Source organism: Megascapheus bottae, chromosome 14 (genome assembly GCF_031878675.1).
Source record: "Megascapheus bottae isolate mThoBot1 chromosome 14, mThoBot2.hap1, whole genome shotgun sequence".
In the NCBI taxonomy this organism is placed as follows: domain Eukaryota; kingdom Metazoa; phylum Chordata; class Mammalia; order Rodentia; family Geomyidae; genus Megascapheus; species Megascapheus bottae.
In genome coordinates this window covers 11,289,437-11,307,362 of record NC_143522.1, presented here as the reverse complement: position 1 = coordinate 11,307,362, position 17,926 = coordinate 11,289,437, and the positions used below count along the sequence as shown (strand labels likewise).

At 42.9% G+C, this 17,926-nt stretch overlaps 2 protein-coding genes across 4 annotated transcripts in view; one reads left to right on the top strand and one right to left on the bottom strand.

Moving 5' to 3' along the window:
* The window catches only part of Heatr4 (HEAT repeat containing 4), a 74,573-nt gene extending 61,895 nt beyond the window's left edge, over positions 1-12,678 (top strand). For all 3 annotated transcript variants that reach the window (XM_090344438.1, XM_090344437.1, XM_090344436.1), the window contains exons 13-17: positions 144-333; positions 3,048-3,126; positions 3,984-4,143; positions 6,230-6,288; positions 12,331-12,678. In XM_090344438.1, coding sequence (XP_090200564.1) covers positions 144-333; positions 3,048-3,126; positions 3,984-4,143; positions 6,230-6,288; positions 12,331-12,483 — 641 coding nt within the window. In that variant the 3' untranslated portion in view covers positions 12,484-12,678. The remainder of the gene's footprint in view (positions 1-143; positions 334-3,047; positions 3,127-3,983; positions 4,144-6,229; positions 6,289-12,330) is intronic.
* On the bottom strand, positions 5,722-8,255 carry Riox1 (ribosomal oxygenase 1). Its single transcript, XM_090344439.1, has one exon. It carries the CDS (start codon positions 8,234-8,236, stop codon positions 6,389-6,391), a length of 1,848 nt encoding a protein of 615 aa, XP_090200565.1. The 5' UTR covers positions 8,237-8,255; the 3' UTR covers positions 5,722-6,388.
* Positions 12,679-17,926: the final 5,248 nt, after the last annotated feature.

Sequence of the window (17,926 nt, the reverse complement as noted above, 5' to 3'; positions counted from 1 at the left end):
TTATAATTCTAAAAAATAAACCCTAAAATGGGAAGCTATTGTCATTCAAAAGGGAAGATACTGTTCATAACACTCTTCTTTCTGGATGCTAGGATATAACCAAGTCATGTTTCAGTGACCAGGTTGCCCTCTCCTCTGTGCAGCTTTGGGACAGATTGGACAAGTGAGTCCCGAGCTGACAGATCTCCTGCTCTGGGCTATCCACTATGAAGATGCACCAGGTGTACGACTGGAAGCGTGTCGTAGCATCCAAGCCCTAAAACTTCAGGGAGACCAAGTAAGGGACACCTTCCTACACGTTTTGCTCCTGGAGAACCATGAGGCTGTTCTCAAGTAAGTGCTACAATTCTACTGTGGTTCATGTGTTGTCTTCCTTACAGGTAGTTTTCTTGTATTTACTAGGCATGTGCTCTACTACTTGAGCAATGCCCCCAGCTCACTCTTTCTTGCTTTAGTTCTTTTAAATTAGGGTCTTATGCTTTTTGCCCAGGCCACCGTTGGACCAACACCCTACTACTTATATCCTATCCAAGGTTACAGATGCACACCATCACACTGGCTTGTTTGACTAACATTTACTAAGTGACTACTGTGATCATTGGTTTTAGTAATTTTATACTGGTACCGTATCTTTAACTCAGAGCTTCTCATTCTTCTTCTCAAGTTGACAGCTGGCACTCTACCACTTGAACCATGCCTCTAGTAGTTAAATTTGCTGGCTAATCTCGAGATAAGAGTCTCTCAGGCTTTTCTGCCTTGGCTGGCCTGAAACCATAATCTCAGTCTCTTAAGTAGCTAAGGTTACAGATGTAAACCACTTGTGCCTAGCAACACAGGTTTTCGGTCTAAAAATGTACAGCGATTTGGACCAGGTGCCAGTGGCTCATGACTATAATCCTAGCTATTCAGGAGGCTGAGATATGAGGATCATGGTTTAAAGCCGACCTGGGCAGTAAAGTTCATGAGACTCTTATCTCCAGTAAACTACCAAAAAGTCAGAAGTGGAACTGTGCCTCCAATGGTAGAGTGCTACCTTTGAGCAAAAGGACAGGGAAAGCTGGGCTCACACCTGTAATCCTAGCTACTCAAGAGGCTGAGATCTAAGGATCATAGTGCAAAGCCAGCCTAGGCGCTACAGACAAGGAGACTCTTATCTCCAATTAATCACTAGAAAAGGGGAAGTGGGGCTGTGGATCAAGGTGTAGACTTGAGCTAAAGAGTCCAGGGACAGTACCCAGTCCCCGAGTTCAAGCCCCATGGTCCACACACACGCACAAAAATCAGAGATAATGCTCAGGTCCTGAGTTCAATCTCCAGGACTAGTAACTCCCTCCCCGCCCCCCAAAAGAAGTACTGGGGTTTGAATTCCACTTCTGTCATGCAATAGTGAGCCTGGAGCAGCAGTTAAAACTCTAAGCCCATTTTAGTTAAGTGTCAGATGCAAGTTATAGTCTAAGGGGCAGGGAATCCTTTTTCTGGAGATGCTTGTCCCTCAAAATCTTTATTATTGCTGGGCGCTGGTGGCTTACACCTGGAATCCTAGCTACTCAGGAGGCTGAGATCTGAGGATCATGATTCAAAGGCAGCCTGGACACAAAAGTCAGTGAATTTCCAATTAACCACCAAAAAACAAGAAGTGGTGCTGTGGCTCAAGGGGTAGAGTGGTAGGTAGCCTTGAACTGAAGTGCTTAGGGACAGCACCCAAGTCCAGAGTTCAAGCCCCAAGACTGACCTCCCCCACCCCCCCAAAAAAATACCCTAATAGCCAGGCACCCAGTGGCTCACGCCTATAATCTTAGCTACTCAGGAGGCTGAGATCTGAGGATTGTGGTTTAAAGCCAGCCTGGACAGGAAAATACTAGCCTTGAGCACGAACAGTGCTCACAAACAGTACCCAGGCCCTGAGTTCAAGCCCCACAACCAACAACAACAACACAAACAATGTTATTGATGGGCTCATACCTGTAGTACTAGCTATTTAGAAGGCTGAGAGCTGAGTATCTCAGTTTGAAGCCAGCCCAAGCAGACTAATTGGAGATACTCTTACTTCCAATTAACCAGCAAAAACAGTCAGTAGAAATGTGATTCAAGTGGTAGAACACCAGCTTTGAGCAGAAAAGGCTAAGGGACAACACCAGATCCTGATAAACCCCAATATTGGCACCAAAAAAAGAAAAGCTTTGTTTTGTTTTCTTTCTTTGCCCCAACCTCAGGCTTGAACTCAGGGCTGAATACTGTCCCTGAGCTTCCTTTGCTCAGAGCTAGCACTTTACCATGTGAGCCACCGTGCCACTTCCAACTTCCAGCTTTTTCTGTTTATGTAGTATTGAGGAATCAAACCCAAGGCTTCACGCATGCTAGGCAAGCACTGTACCACTAAGCCACATTCCCAGTCCTGAAAAGTTATTTTTATGATTTGCTTCATATAAATGTATGCTGTTAAAGGCTCCTCAATTTACTGAATTGTGAGTCCTGCCTGTAGTTGCCTTGGCAGAGTTAGACCAAATGATTTCAGCCAAGAGACCAGCCATTCACAATCTGTTATATTACAGTTTATAATTACAGTGCTGTGGTGACAGTAAAATGAGAAGACATTTATTATCCATTATAAAAAGTATTTGATAGCTTCAAATAAGTTATTTCTAAAACTGTGTGGTATTTCTGCGAACTGTGAAATAACTATACCTTGAGGGCTCAGCAAAACTGAAGTTAGGATTGGAATTTTGGACTCTTGCCAAATTCTAAGTCCTATATTCCCTGCCCCACCCCCATCTCCTATCTACCTTTATTCCCCCCATGTTTTGCTTTGTTTTATGTCAACCCTGGTGCTTAAGCTCAGGACCAGGACACTGTCCTTATGCTTTCTCAAGGCTAGCATTCTACCACTTGAGCCACAACACCACTTCTGGCTTTTTCTGTCTATGTGGCCCTGAGGAATCAAACCCAGGACTTCATGTGTGCTAGGCAAGCACTCTACCACTAGGCCATACTCTGGGCCCTCCTCAGGACAGGATAGAACAACCTAAGACCCCCTTCTTATCTTTCAGGGAAGTTTATCAGGCAATGAAAACACTCAACATAGATAAAGAAGGTCACCAAGAATTGATTACAGAAATCAGGAAGAGGGTAAGTATAAACTATATTTCTCTAGAGAATATTCAGGAGCATTAAAGACCCTTTTTCCTCTAAGCATATACATATACTCTTCCTCATCACAGAAATATTCCACAACTTTAAACATGTATTATTTCATATGAAGATGCAAAACACTTGTGCAAAATTGAGTTAGAAAATCTAATGAAAAGGTAAAATTCTAATAATCCCATAAAGAGGGAGCCCTCAAAATCAGCGGTTACTGGAGTTTTCTTTTGTTGTTGTTTTTTGTCATGAACTCTGGGCCTGGCTGTTGTCCTTGAGCTCTTCAGATCAAGGCTACTACTCTACCAATTGAGCCAGAGTGTCACTTCTGGTGGTTATTTGGATGTAAGAGTCTCAGGACTTTCGTGCCTGGGCTGGCTTTGAACTGTGATCCTTAGATCTCAATCTCCTGAGTAGCTAAGATTACATGTGTGATGACTGGTGGCGTGCCACGGTTATTGTTTTTAAAGTTTCCTTTCCATCTCATTTTTTTCTTCACCATGCCTTACAAGGGGAAGGGGACTATCCAGCCAAGGCCAGACTTGTGGGTAGAATTCAAAACTTAATAAATATACAAGCTTTTTCACAGCAATATAAAGTGAGTCATAGTAACAGATTATTGAGGGACAAGCAAGGAATATCCAAAAGAAATGTTTATCTCTGCCTGAGATCTAACTTGGTTTTTCTCTTTTGCATTACATACAAAAATGTTCTAAATTTTCCTTCTCCTTCTTAATCTGAGCCCTATTTGCCTAAGGCATAATTTTTATTAAGCATTATGTAAGTAGTTTATTACTATTTTATTGCCTACTACAGTCGTTTTAACTCATTCTTGTCTAATCTAGATTCAAACGCTAAACCAGAAGGACTTGTTGAGCCAGAAAATATTCAAAATGGAAATGGTTGTACAAAGAGTGAAGGAAGAAGCAAAACGTATTTACTCACAGCCCAAAGAGGGACAAAAAGCACTTGACTTTCCTACTTTTCTCCAAGATACTTTTCAGGGTAGGCTGCCCAGGTTGTTGACTCCTTTAATAAGGCACTTTTTCAGAGTTCTAGGTGTTTTGGGACTAAGTGGGGAGCCTTGAAGGATAAGTCAGGAACAACTACTTCTTTTTCTTGATCACCATTTTTTTCCTCCTCAGACTTTGTTCCCCCTCCACACACCATGTTTTTAAATTCATTTGTGATTTTGTCTAAGGTATCTCCATTTGGTAAGATTTAAAAGTTAGCTCCAAGGCTGGAAGTGTAGCTCAAGTGGTAGAAAAGCTGCCTTACTGAGTATAAAACTGACTTCAAGCCTTAGTACTGAAAAAAAACAAAACCCAAAACCTTAGGTTAAAAAAGGACCTATGTTTTTGTAAAAACAAAACAGAAAGAATTACTGTGTATCTTTAAGCAACTCCCAAAGGTATCTTTTACAATTAGTTTTTTAGAGTGATTATCTCTGGAAAGTGGGATTGGAGGAAAATGTACCATCTTTAAGTACATCTATGCTTCATGTTATAAAAACATCTAACATCTCAGAACATGACCTGAATTTCTGCACCTGAGGGTGCAGAAATCAAGCCAAATATACCAAAATATACTTACAAACTCTGTGTGCCCAAGCATAGCAGCAGCCTCAGGTCACTCAGCCAGTTGCCTACCAACCACCACCCCAAACCCAAGTCTTCAGGTTCCAAGTTCAGTGTTCTTGCTAGTACACCAGCTCTTTTCCATCAACCTCTGATAATATTCATTTGTCAGAACTGGGGGAGTTTCTTCCAACTGCCAGGAAAAAAAAACAAAAATGTGGAAAGTAACCTGAACACCAGCCTTTCCTCATGGCCAGCTTGCTACAGTTTGGTTATTAAGGCTAATGACAGCATAACTGGGTGATATGCTGCACTTATCCAAGCAGCATCAGCTACTGATTTGATTAAGAATTGAGCAGAAAGAGGGCTGGGAGTTTGAGCTAGTGGTAGAGTGCTTGCCTAGCATGCACAAAGGTCCAGGTTTGATTCCTCATTACCACATACACAGAAAAAGCCAGAAATAATGCTGTGGTAGAGCTCTAGCCTTGAGAAAGCCCAAGGACAGTGCTCAGGGGCCGAGTTCAAGGCCCAGGACTGGCAAAAAAAAAAAAAAAAGAATTGAGCAGAAACAATAGAACTTATTAAAATGGATCCTGCTAGTGGGAAATAACTTTTCTGCAAGTACTGTCCTGTTTGGGATTCAAATGGCAGAACTGAAGTGAGTAAATTATCCCCAAAGCTAAATAAATGGCACCAATGAGTTACTCCTCTTTAATGTTGTGGGGGAGGGGAAAGGGTACCAAGGAACGGTAAGGCCTAAAGCATGCTAAGAAATTATTTACCACTGTGTCCCAGGCCTTATTCTTTAGTAAGTGAACATACTTCTGTGTTGTTTTGGTGCCAGTCCTGGGGCTTGAACTCGGGGACTGGGCACTTCTCCTGACTCTTTGCTGAAGGTTAGCACTCTATCACTTGAGCCCATAGTTACATTTCCAGTTGTTTTTTTTGGTAGCTAACTGGAGATAAACCTGCCTGGCCTGGTTTTGAACTGCAATTCTTAGATCTCAGCCTCCCAAGTAGCGAGGATGACAGGCGTGAGCTACCAGCTCCTGGCTTAACATGCTTCATTTATATGTTGGAACCCTTCCAAATTGCCTTTCATCTCAATTCCTTATGGATTTTTCTTATGTCCCTCCTTCTCCTGTATTTTTTCAAACCAACCAACATAACAACCTAGGTTTAGAAAAGGAAAGATTTTTTCACTTTAATAACTTCTAAAATTCATACATAATAACAAACAGCATATTTATCCCAACCCCACCCTCCCACAAAAAAAAAAAAAAAACTGCTGAAAAAACTGAAACAAAAAATGCAACTTGCAAAAAACTTGTAATGTGTCAAGCACTAAGACCCAGTCAGTGTTACACAGTACCCTGAAATTACCCTGAAGCTTGAGGGGGAAAGAAGCTGGTGTTTTGAAATGATCAGGGATCAAGGTTACTTGTCCAAAAAAAAAAAAAAAAAAGTTTTTTTTCCTCCTCCAATTTCTGCTTTCTTTTTTTTTTTAAACCTAGATGAAATGGTTCTTTCTAGAAGACCATCTGAGATGTGTGACACTGAAGCAGTCATTAAGGTAAGTATGACTGTACTGGTAATTATCAAGGTAAGGAGTTTAAAAAGTGACAGTGGCTCTAGGGAATCAGTTCTGCAATCTTTAAGTCATCAACAGGAAATCAGTTTAGAGTTAGAGGCATCTTGGTGATCAGTAATCCTTTATCATACAATATGGTTGCTAAGGAAAGTTGGTCTTCTACACTGTCACAGGGCAGATCTCCTACTCTTACAAATTCTGGGTAGGAGCGAAGCAACAGTTCCATGGCATCAGCTTGTTGGGGGTATATTTCCAAGCACTTAGGTTCCTCTAGATGATAAACACGGGAGTTTTCCACTGTGTAGTAGAGGAACAAATGACCTCCCTCGCCCACCATCCGAGCTATGCCATCCTGCAGCATATGGACTTCTGTTTCTGTTGTCAACTGGGCCCCCACATTTACAGGTTCTCCAGCCTCCCAGCGAATTGGGAGCCCATAAACACTAAGTGCCCTCTCCCTATCAGTCAACACCGGTGGCAGAGAATCGTGGATGAAGTCTTTGGCTCGCTGGTCGGCTACAGCGTCGACGGGAGCGAAATGTCCCAGGCGGGCAACCAAGACCCGTACCTTTTCCATGAAAGCAGTTCTTCGAGGATCTTTGGAATCAGAATGCTGGGCCCCCATGTAATCCATGAAGTCTCGAGGTAGACCCCTCCGAAATTCCAAGTTTTCTTCCATTGCAGCCTGAATTGCCAGAGGCAGCACTGCTTCCAGGAAGTCACCCCAGGTATTGCGCTGGTATGTGGACAAGGTGAGGTGCAGGGAGTGAACTCCATCCTGGCATTCTGCTTGATGAATGAAGCCGCGAGGAAAATAGAGCAAATCTCCAGGTTCCAGCACAGTCTGAAGTACCGGCTCGCCAAGGTCTTCCTGGCTGAAGTTGGGGCTTGATGTCAAGGCCAGTTCCTCAGTTGGAACACGAGGTCGGTAGACACGCCAGAGTTTCCTACCTTCCAACTGCAGTACAAAAGCCTCGATGTCATCGTAGTGAGGGGCAAAGCCCTGTGAGTTGGGGGGCGTGAGGTAAACATTGGAGCCTGCCATGCTTCCAAACTGTTCCTGGAGTACCGCCAAAAACTGCCACACGGTGGTAGAGAAAGCCTGCGGACAGAGAAGGCGCAAAGAGCAGCCGGCCTGGTACAGGGACCACGCGGCGGCGGGCAGCGCGCGGCCCGGTGGGTTTAGGGTCTCGCGTCGGCCACGGACGTAACGCGCGGCGTCCAGGTGCTGGCCGAACTGCACCTCCTCCTGGCGCAGTATGGAGTCTAGGTCCGCGGTAGAAAAGAGGCCCTGGTAGTAGGCGTGATCCTGCCGCCGCACTAGCACTGCCTCCCGCTCCCAAAGGCGCCGGTAGAAATGGTCGGGAGGCACCGGCGCGATGAGCCACTCAAAGAGGCGCGCCGCCCGCCGCCGGCTGCTGGGGATGCGGTTCAGCTCCGCCAAGATGCGCTGCAGCGGGGAGTCCCGGGGAAGCTCCCCAGCGGCCTCCGCCGCCTGCGGTCCCGCCAGCGTCGCGGGCGGAACACTGACCGCCAAGGGCTGAGCAGCGCCTCGGAGGGCGGTGGGGTCGGTCAAAGTCAGCCCCGGGCGCGCGGCGGCCGAGGACTCCGGCAGCTCCGCCGACCCCCGGGGGCCACGCGGCTCCCGCCGGCCCGCGTTCCACACGGCTGCAGCGGCCGGCCCGCCGTGGAGCGCGGCTCCCTCCCCGTCGGCCGTCGACTCCACTCTAGTGTCTTCAGAATCCTCGCTCGGCGGCGCCGGAGCCCTCAATGCAGCCACGCGGGACGCGCCATTTCTCCTCAGCTGCCTTCGGACCTTCCTTGGCCTCAAGGGCAAGGCCAAGACCGACCCGCTGTGTGGCTGCGGCTGGCGACGGCGCTTGACCCGCCCGCGTCTCAACTGAGCCACACTAGGCTGGAGCCCATCCATGCTGGTACCGAAGTACGAGCCCCGCGGGAAACTGACCGGAAAGGACCTCAGCGGAGTTCCCGCTGCGGTGCCTTCTGGGAAGGGGGCGTGGCCTCCAACCGGCACCGGGTTGGCCACACCCACATCCGTCTACCAGGCCCCTCCCCTCTGTTAGTAAACGTTGAATTTCATACATGGGTCACACTCAGAGGCAGAATCCCTGACAGATTATGAAGACTTCATATTCAGGAAGCAACTTAAAAGTTAAGTTTCTAGTCACTTCTAGGAGAGAAACAACTGGCCATTTCTAGTCTACATATTGCCATGTTCTTCCTTCAGTCTTCGTTTATGTGAACGGAATTATGCCCCAGCAGCCTTCACTATAAAGTGCCATATGACCTTTTCATAGAATGTCACCAGGGAAAGTTCGAGATTCTACACAAATTCCAGTTACTCTGCAGAAAACTTCTGTGATTGAAACTCTTAAGAGTTCTTGCCCCTAACTTCCTTTCTTCATTAGACATCTGCAGTCATTACCTTCTCTCTCATAAAAGCTTAGAAACTTCTGCACATGCATTTTTTGGTGTCTTTCTTTCCCACCATCTGAGGTTTTATTTCATCAGCTACAGCTTCTCTAGAGAATCTTCAGTCTTTACTTTCCTGATTATTAAATAAGCTACTTAAAATTTAGCCTCTCATTTAACAGACAATGTGGTCTGCCTAAGCTTTTGAGAACATGGTTACTATCTTTTTTTTTTTTCTCTTTGCCAGTCCTGGGGCTTGAACTCAGGGCCTGGGCACTGTCCTTGGACTTTTCTCAAGGCTAGCGCTCTACCACAGCACCACTTCTGGCTTTTCTCTGTGTGTGTGATGCCAAGGAATCAAACCAGGGATGTCATGCATGCTAGGCAAGCATTCTACCACAAGGCCACACTCCTGGCCCGGAGAACATAGCTACTTTCTTTGTGACCTATTGTTGCATTGTTTTCTGTTGTTGCTTTTGTTGTTTTTGAGACAGAATCTAGCTGTGTAATCCAGGCTGTCCTCAAACTGATGATTTTCCTGTCTCAGACTCCCTACTGCTAGGATACAGGCATACTGATATCGAGAATATATCGTATTTGTTACTGGGGATAGAATTGCCTTTCAAAAAGAATGGTTTTTAGTTGACAAAGGACACATCCTAAAAAGAGGAATGCACTAGGCTTCTCTGTCTGCAAAACTGGCTGTGCTCAGCTACTAAGAGAGCTATTTGTCATTTCCATGTGCTATATCTCCTTCTCCCAGTCTTTCCTGTGACCTCATCCTCTTCTTTTTTCAGCATCTTAGGATTTCCTCAGTTACAGAATCTTGTTGATAGTTCCGTCTTCTGGTTTCCCCTGAAAGTAGGAGTTGCCTTTTGGAATCTGACTATCTTTAATTTCATCATTTTTCCTGAAACATTACTAAGTTCTTACACAAAAGGAGCTATTAATAACTGTGTGTGTGTGTGTGTGTGTGTGTGTGTGCATGTGTGTGTGTGCTAGTCCTGGGGCTTGAACTCAGGGCCTTGGCATTTTCCCGAGCTATTTTTGCTCAACTAGCATTCTTCCACTTGAGCCTCAGCTCCACTTCCAGCTTAAAAAAAAATAACCATTTTCATATAGATATAATTTAATGGTTTGGAATAATGTCCTTAAAATGTTGTTGGATGAGGAAAATGAAGATAAAATAAAAATTACATTTGAATCCTATTTATTGTTCACATATGTGTTTTAGTGTGTATATATATGATTATTTGTACATCCACATATACTAAGGAGTCTCTTTTCTTGCCAGTCTTGGGGCTTGAACTCAGAGCATGCACATTGTCCCTGAGCTTCTTTTGCTCAAGGATAGCACTCTACCACTTGAGCCACAGTGCCACTTTGAACTTTTCTATGTATGTGGTACTGAGGAATGGAACCCAGAGCTTCATGCATGCTAGGCAAGCACTCTACCATTAAGACACATTTTCAACCCTCAGGAAACTTTATATTATAATATGTTACAGTGAATAAATCACTCAAACCATTAAACTTTTAATATCTTTTGCACATTAATTCTTCTCCTAGGAAAATATTGAATAAATGGTATATATTTGCAGTCCCACTTACTGGAGACTGACACAGGAAGATTCCCTAAGCTCACAAAGTGTGCACCAGCCTGGGCAATGAAGTAAAACTCTGGCTCATGCCTGTAATCCTAGCTACTCAGGAGCTGAGCTCTGAGGATCAAGGTTTAAAACCAGCCCAGCACAAAAGGACCTGAGATTCTTTTTTATTTTTTGGCCAGTCCTGGGCTTGAGCTCAGGACCTGAGCACTGTTCTTGGACTTTCTCAAGTCTAGAGCTCTACCACTTGAGCCTCAGCACCACTTCCGGCTTTTTTGTATGTATGTGGTACCAAGGAATCGAACCCGGGTCTTCGTGCACACTAGGCAAGCACTTTAACCACTAGGCCAAACTCCCAGCCCGGACCTGAGATTCTTATCTCCAATTAATCTCTAGTAAATGGGAAGTGGGTCTTGGCTCAAGGGTAGGGAGATAGCCTTGAGCTGAAGAGCTTTTATTAAAACAAAAAGAAATGAACAACGTGTTATTCTGTAAATTGAATTTTTAATTTATAATATATTTAGCATATCTTTTCTTGGAACCTTTTTTTTTTTGCTAGTTCTGGGCTTGAGCTCAGGGCCCTTGGACTTTCTCATGGCTAGAGCTCTACCATTTGAGCCTCAGCACCACTTCTGGCTTTTTTCTATGTATGTGGTATCAAGGAATCGAACCCGGGCCTTTGTGCATGCTAGGCAAGCACTCTACCACTATGCCAAACTCCTGGCCCTTGGCATCTTTTTTTTTTTTTTTGCATTTTTTATTGTAATTAGTAAAAGGGTTACATGATATTTGCCAGATAGAAGGTGCATTAATTCACGTACATTGATACCCTTTCACATGTCTTGGTACCCATTTCCCTCCCCCCCCACGCCCCCCTTTGGCATCTTTTAAAAGTAATTGTTGGGCCGGGAGTTTGGCCTAGTGGTAGAGTGCTTGCCTAGCATGCTTGAAGACCTGGGTTCGATTCCTCGGACCACATACATAGAAAAAAGCCAGAAGTGGTGCTGTGGCTCAAGTGGTAGAGCCCTAGCCTGAGAAAATCTAGGGACAGTGCTCAGGCCCTGAGCCCAAGCCCAGGACTGGAAAAAAAAGTAATTACTTACTTACATATATAAGTTCCAGTTTTGAAATAATTACAAATTGTATTTTTTTTTTACCAGTCCTATACCTTGAACTCAGGGCCTGAGTACTGTCCTTGGGCTTTCTCAAGGTTATAGCTCCTCCATTTGAGTCATAGCACCACTTCTAGCTTTTGCCTATGTATATGGTACCAAGGAATCGAGCCCAGGTCTTCATGCATGTTAGGCAAGCACTCTTATCACTAGGCCAAACTCCCAGCCCTACAAAATTATAATTTGTATATGATTATTACATGTATGTACACTCATATATATCACATATATATCACACATATGAGATTATATATTATCTCATGTGTTTATGAAATCATATGTGAGCTCATATTTATGAAATCTATATATTTATAAATAGAGATACATATGTATATATAAATTTTTTTGTTGGTTATGGGACTTGAACTCTGGGCCTGGGCATTGTCTCAAGGATAGCACTCTACCAAGTAAGCCACAGCACCACTTCTGGTTTTTCTGATGGTTAATTGGAGATAACAGTCTCACAACCTTTCCTCCCTGGGCTGGCTTTGAGTGATTTCTTCAGATCTCAGCCTCCTAAGGAGCTAGGACCATAGACATGAGCCACCAGTGCCTGGCTAAAATATATACTGTTTTATACATGTATATTTAAATAAGAGGACTTTTCTTTCTAGACTGGCTTTAAACATATATGCTATCTAGGGTCAGGGTGGGTTGGTATAGGACTCATACATTCTATATTCATACTAACTTAAGTAACTCACAGTTATTCTAACAAACCATGGCTCAAGAGATTTTCACTCTGGGTCTACCTTCTCACATGAAACTCTATGTTTGCCATAACTTGTTCACATATTACTATTTCTCTGCAGCCTGTTTTGCCCCCAGCACCAAATCCCTGGCTACGAAGTCCAGTCATAGCCCTAAATATGCGAAGAAGTCCATCATCATTAGATCTACGAACCACCCGGGAAAAAAGGGTTGCTATAGGACCCTTTGGGGCTCCTGATGAGAAGAAGTTCTAGCTGGGTTAATACTCTGAAGATGTTTTTCCAGCCTCAAATCTTCTCCCTGTGGAAGGAAAGATGCTCATTGATAGACTGAATGCTTCTCTTGCCCCCAAAAAAGCAGGCAATGGTGGACCAGGTCACATTCAGTCTCTTCGGTTGGTTTGTTACAATCTTCTTGTTGCTATATTTATAAAGAAAAATTATTTAACAGTCTGCTTGATTTTTTAATGTGTGCCATTTACATAGAGGTTTAAAGAAGCCTGACATCACATTACGTGTATATTTTCCCATACTTTTCAAAGATCATATGCTAAATACAGCCAGAGCCTTAGGCCAGAGCTACAAATTGTTGTACAGGAGAAATGTCAAGACTCAGTATCATTTGCAAGCTGTACAGATTCTCCTTGTGAACCCAAATTAGAATCCTGTTTGTCTAGGAAAAAAAAAACAAAAAACACCAGTCTAGTCTTACTCAAGAGGAAGTTCTTTAACTTCAGTCTATAAGGCTATGTGAAAGACAAGTCACAGCACCCCATTACAAAATAAACCCTATATATTTAGATCCTGAGGAAAGGGCTTATCTGCTTCCAGCCTTGATTACCACTTCTCATAAGATCTGGACATTGTGAAACAACTTCAAACTATGTATATCATGAAACAGGATTCTATAAGAGCACTTAGTAGCCATGGAAAAGAAAACAAAATTGCCTAGGAAAAGGAGAGACCCAGAATTCAAAGAAGTGTGAATACAACTTCCTTTCCTAAAATACCCATTGATATTTACCATCTAAGAATAATTAAAGCATTCATCAATATATGTTTCCCCTCTCTTTTCTCAAATGTATTTTCTTTTCTGGTGGCTCTGTTTTCAATAAAATGTAAAATTTATTACTTTCCCCCATGAACTAGCAGCCACAAAACATGACTGGGAGAATATATATTCATTGTATAACAGATATTCTTCCTTTTTCCTGACTCATGTAATCCATGCTTTTATTACTATACACATTCAATCTAGGTGAAATACTGATCTGAGAAGCACCATTGCATACAGAATATCAAAAATTATTCCCACATCTAACCTGAGGATTCTGGGATCTGGCTCCCATGAGGCATTTGAGACAATGAGTAATTCTGTGCTTGTACTTTCTCAGCCCCTCTATCTTTGAATTTGTCATTTAATACTGAAAGGACTTTATTGTGTGCTCTTTGCATTACTGGCAAGAACTAGAAAGTAGAACTGAATTCTCCAGTTAGTGAGCCAGCAAAGGGTACAGAGGGTCTCTTAGGCCACTGGCACTGTGGATGACATAACAGAGCAGAAGAAATGGCCCTTGTCCTTGAGGAGTTTACAAGAGATCTTATAATGCACACATACAAGAACCTTTCAAAACAATATGCTTAATCTAGTGGGAATTGTGTGGCACACAGCAGATGTGCTGAAGGATTTCAAGGGAGCAGAGTGCTCAAGTCAAGACAAGGCATTTTCATTGGATTTGAGACTGCATAAGATTTAGATACAGGGGAAAAGGGAAGACCTTTTCAGGTAAAGAGACAATGGGAGAAAAGGCTGACAGAAGGAATGGTCATGACAGAGATTCACAATTTCTTTCTCTTCTCCTATTTCCCATTCATTTGTGTCTTCACAACAGAGGAGCTGGCACCCCATCTCATCATTATGATTTTTTTCCAAGTCTTGGGCCTTGAACTCAGGGCCTGAACACTGTTCTTGGGCTTTCCTCAAGGCTCTACCACTTGAGCCATAGCACCACTTCCAGGTTTTTCTATGTATGTGGTACTGAGGAATCAAACCCAGATCTTCATGCAGGCTAGGAAAGCACTTTACCACTAGGCCAAACTCCTAGGCCCATACCATTGTGATTTTGATCATCTATTCCTACTAACCAAATACACAAAAGTAATTATCTCCATGCTACAACATGGATCAGCTTTGAAAAGAGAATACTAAGTAATAACCACCAGACACAAAACAGTACATAGAAAATTCCATTTATATGAATGTCCAGAATAGGCAAATCCATAAAGACAGAAAGTAGATTAATGGTTGCTTAGTCCTGAAAGAAGTAGGTGGGGAAGGGAATGAGAATTGTCTGCTAATTCAACCCCATGGAATTGAATAGGCTCTAAAATTAGACTGTGGTGAGGTCACAAAACTCTGTGGTTAAACTGAAAAACACTGTTATAATACTGTAAGTAGGCAAATGATGTGTGTGATGATTATATCTTAACTTCTCTGTTGAAGGGACGACTACAGCTCAGTGGTAGAGCACTTACTTAGTATATGTGAGGCATTGGGTTCTATCCCCAGCATAAAAAGAGAAAAGGAGGGCTAGGAGTTTGGCATAGTGGTAGAGTGCTTGCCTAGCATGCATGAAGACCGATATTCGATTCCTCAGTACCACATACATAGGAAAAAGAGAAGTAGTGCTGTGGCTCAAGTGGTAGAGTGCTAGCCTTGAGGAAAGCCCAAGGACAGTGCTCAGGCCCTGAGTTCAAACCCTAGGACTAGCCAAAACAAAAGAGAACAGGATATGTGTGGGAGAGTCTGTAAGTCTACATTGAAAGCCTTTAATGGACCTGAAAGACCCATCAGATGGACACTGCTTTAGAAATCAGAGATATCTGAGCCCAAACCTTCTGCTACTGGAAAATGTCTTGGCTGTGAAACTTAATGCAAATAATTCTCTGAGATTTCTTTTGATCACTATTAAAAATAATTCCTAGTTTATAAAATTGGTTTTTAAGGTATCGACTAAAAACAAAGGTGTTCGTGCCTGTTTATAACCCCAATTATTTGGGAGGCTGCAGCAGGATTACAAGTTTCAGTCTGGGTAACATAATGAAACCTTGTCTCTAAAAAATTTTTTTAATTCAATTGCTACTATGTCCTAGGTACTATTCTAGACTTTGGGGGAAATACAGCAATGATCACAACTATGGATGTCCTCTATAGTGTATCTAAGGTCAAAAATACAGATTTCTTTAAGATGTGAAATCTCCCCAGTGTTAAACATGGGTGACTGATTGGAAAATAGGTAAAACACTGTAAACTAACCTTGTGCCAAAAACATCTCTGGGCCAAGTTCAGCCCTCAGGCAGACGGTTTGTTGTTCCTCATGTAGGCTTTCCAAATGATGAATTCCTAGAATGTTGCTTGCTTGACTGAACCTTAGCATCCTCAACCTGCTCTCATATCAATTAGAAAAAAACACCAATAAAATAAAAACCTTCCCCATAAAATTCAAGGAAATCATCCTAGCAACTAATTGAGCCAGGCACTGGCAGGCATGGCCCTGATTCCCATTCATCTCTAGGAAGTTCTGCAGCCTTCTTCCCTAACCCAGAGAAGTTCCATTCTCATTCTCATTCGTTTCCTTTTTCTTTTTCTCTCATATATTTTTTTTCCCAAAAGGGGAGCTCAGTTTAGTCTCAAACTTGGGATCCCCTTGTCTTATCCTCATTATTGCTTACTGGCCATACATCACCCCAGAACCCATTCATTTTCCATGCCTGCACTGAGAGGCAGTTTCTACAGGACAGTTTCAGAATGGACTTGTGCTTCTCTGGCCTTTCAAGATCACCAGTCCCCTTAGGACCTTTGGGAGAGACCAACTTTGGACAAAGTCCTAGATGTTAAGATTTGGACCTTTGCATTTCTCTTTGCCTGTCATCTCAATTGCCTTTGGCCAAAAAGGTACATGTATAGTAGCAGTATATATAGTTAGCTCTTTAGTCCTCAATAACCAACGGTTGGTTTAATCTGTGTTCATCTTTTTTTTTTTAAGAGCTCAGGGACATTTTCCAGGCTCTATGTTCCAGCCCCCCAATCCACAAAACAAAACAAAAAAATTAATGTCAAAGCTTGGGCACACACTTTTTTTTGTCAGCTATGGAATTTGAACACTGGGCCTGGGCACTGTCCCTGAGCTCTTCAGCTTAAGGCTACCGCTCTACCCCTTGGCCTGGGTGTTGTCCCTAGGCTCTTCAGCTCAAGGCTACCACCCTACCCCTTGAGCCACAGCACTACTTCTGGTTTCCTGGTAATTAATTGAAGATAAGAGTCTGATGGACTTTTTAGTGCCTGGGCTGGCTTTGAACCGCGATCCTCAGATCTCAGCCTCCTGAGTAGCTAGGATTACAAGCATGAGCCACCATGCCCAGCTTTGAGCACACACTTCTTGTAAGTTAAATCAGAATTCAGGGTTATGTTTTAAACGCTTTGCAAGTCATTCTAATATGCATCCAGGGTTGGAGATTAGTAGTGGGGATTAATACTGTCACTCATATAAAACAAATGCACTGTTAATTATTAGTGATTCCCCAATTTAATTTTCAAACCATAATTGACTATACTTTTCCTCTTGGTATATGTTCTAAAAGTGCACCACTAGGTGTCAGTTTGGCCATACAAGTTGATTCCTGGAAGCTTTTGGTTCTCTGCGCTGCCAATGTGAGTTCAACTAGGAGCATGCAGCAAGCATAAGGTCCTTAGTTCAAACCCCTGTACACCAAAAACAAAAATAACAACAACCAAAGCACCATTAAGAAAATAAAACATGGTTTCTATTCATATCACAAATGGACAAGGTAGCTGTTGTCTCAGTGATGAGGTAGGTGAGGGTCAAAAATTCTGTGATGATGACCCCAGCAGTGAGGAGGCTGAGGCAAGAGGATGACTGGGCCATACAATAAGACCCTATATTTAAAAGAGAGAAGGATTTTGTACAAGGATCCACAGGAGGTGGCAGAACTGGCACTCGATTTCATTTAGTTACTGAGAAGCATGGAATACTTACCTCTGTGTCAGGTACTTTGAAATAGCAGAAAAATCCTATCTGTTCCTAAGATGATTGACACTAGATGACTGCTGCGGAAATCGTTTAAGACGAGGAAATCGAATACAAATAGTTCTCATACCCTAGAAGTTTGTTTTTATCCTTTACTTATGGGTGCCTTTGGGAAGAAAAGGTGGCCACCCTCTTTTCTAGTTATTCTTGGCCTGCTTTGAGAAGAACTTCAATGCTGTGTTCCTAAAATGGTGCAAATGGATCACTTAATTTCTTGAGATGGCTGTACCATTGTCCCCACCCTCTACAGTAGCTTTTGAATGCCTATTAGATAGCTAAGAGGTGAGCTACTTATTTGTATTCTTGGCAACTGGAAATCAGCCTAGAACATGTATCTAACTTGTAATCCGAACATATTTACTGAATGAATGAATGCCAAGGATGGTGTTAAACATTGTACATAAGCCATAAGGGGAAGACATAAATAAGCCCGCAAACTTATCCTAGCAAACAAATATGAATGTTTCCTTCCAAAAAGCAGGATCTTGCTCTATACTCCCCAGATAATTTATCCCAGTGGGGGAAAAGACTCACAGATATTGGAGAGTATTTTAAATGATCCAAAGAGCTGAAGCTACTACAAAGCTTGA

What these genes read in the sequence shown, in the direction of transcription:
- Riox1 (XM_090344439.1), bottom strand. Translation starts at nt 8,236, where the DNA reads ATGGATGGGCTCCAGCCTAGTGTGGCTCAGTTGAGACGCGGGCGGGTC.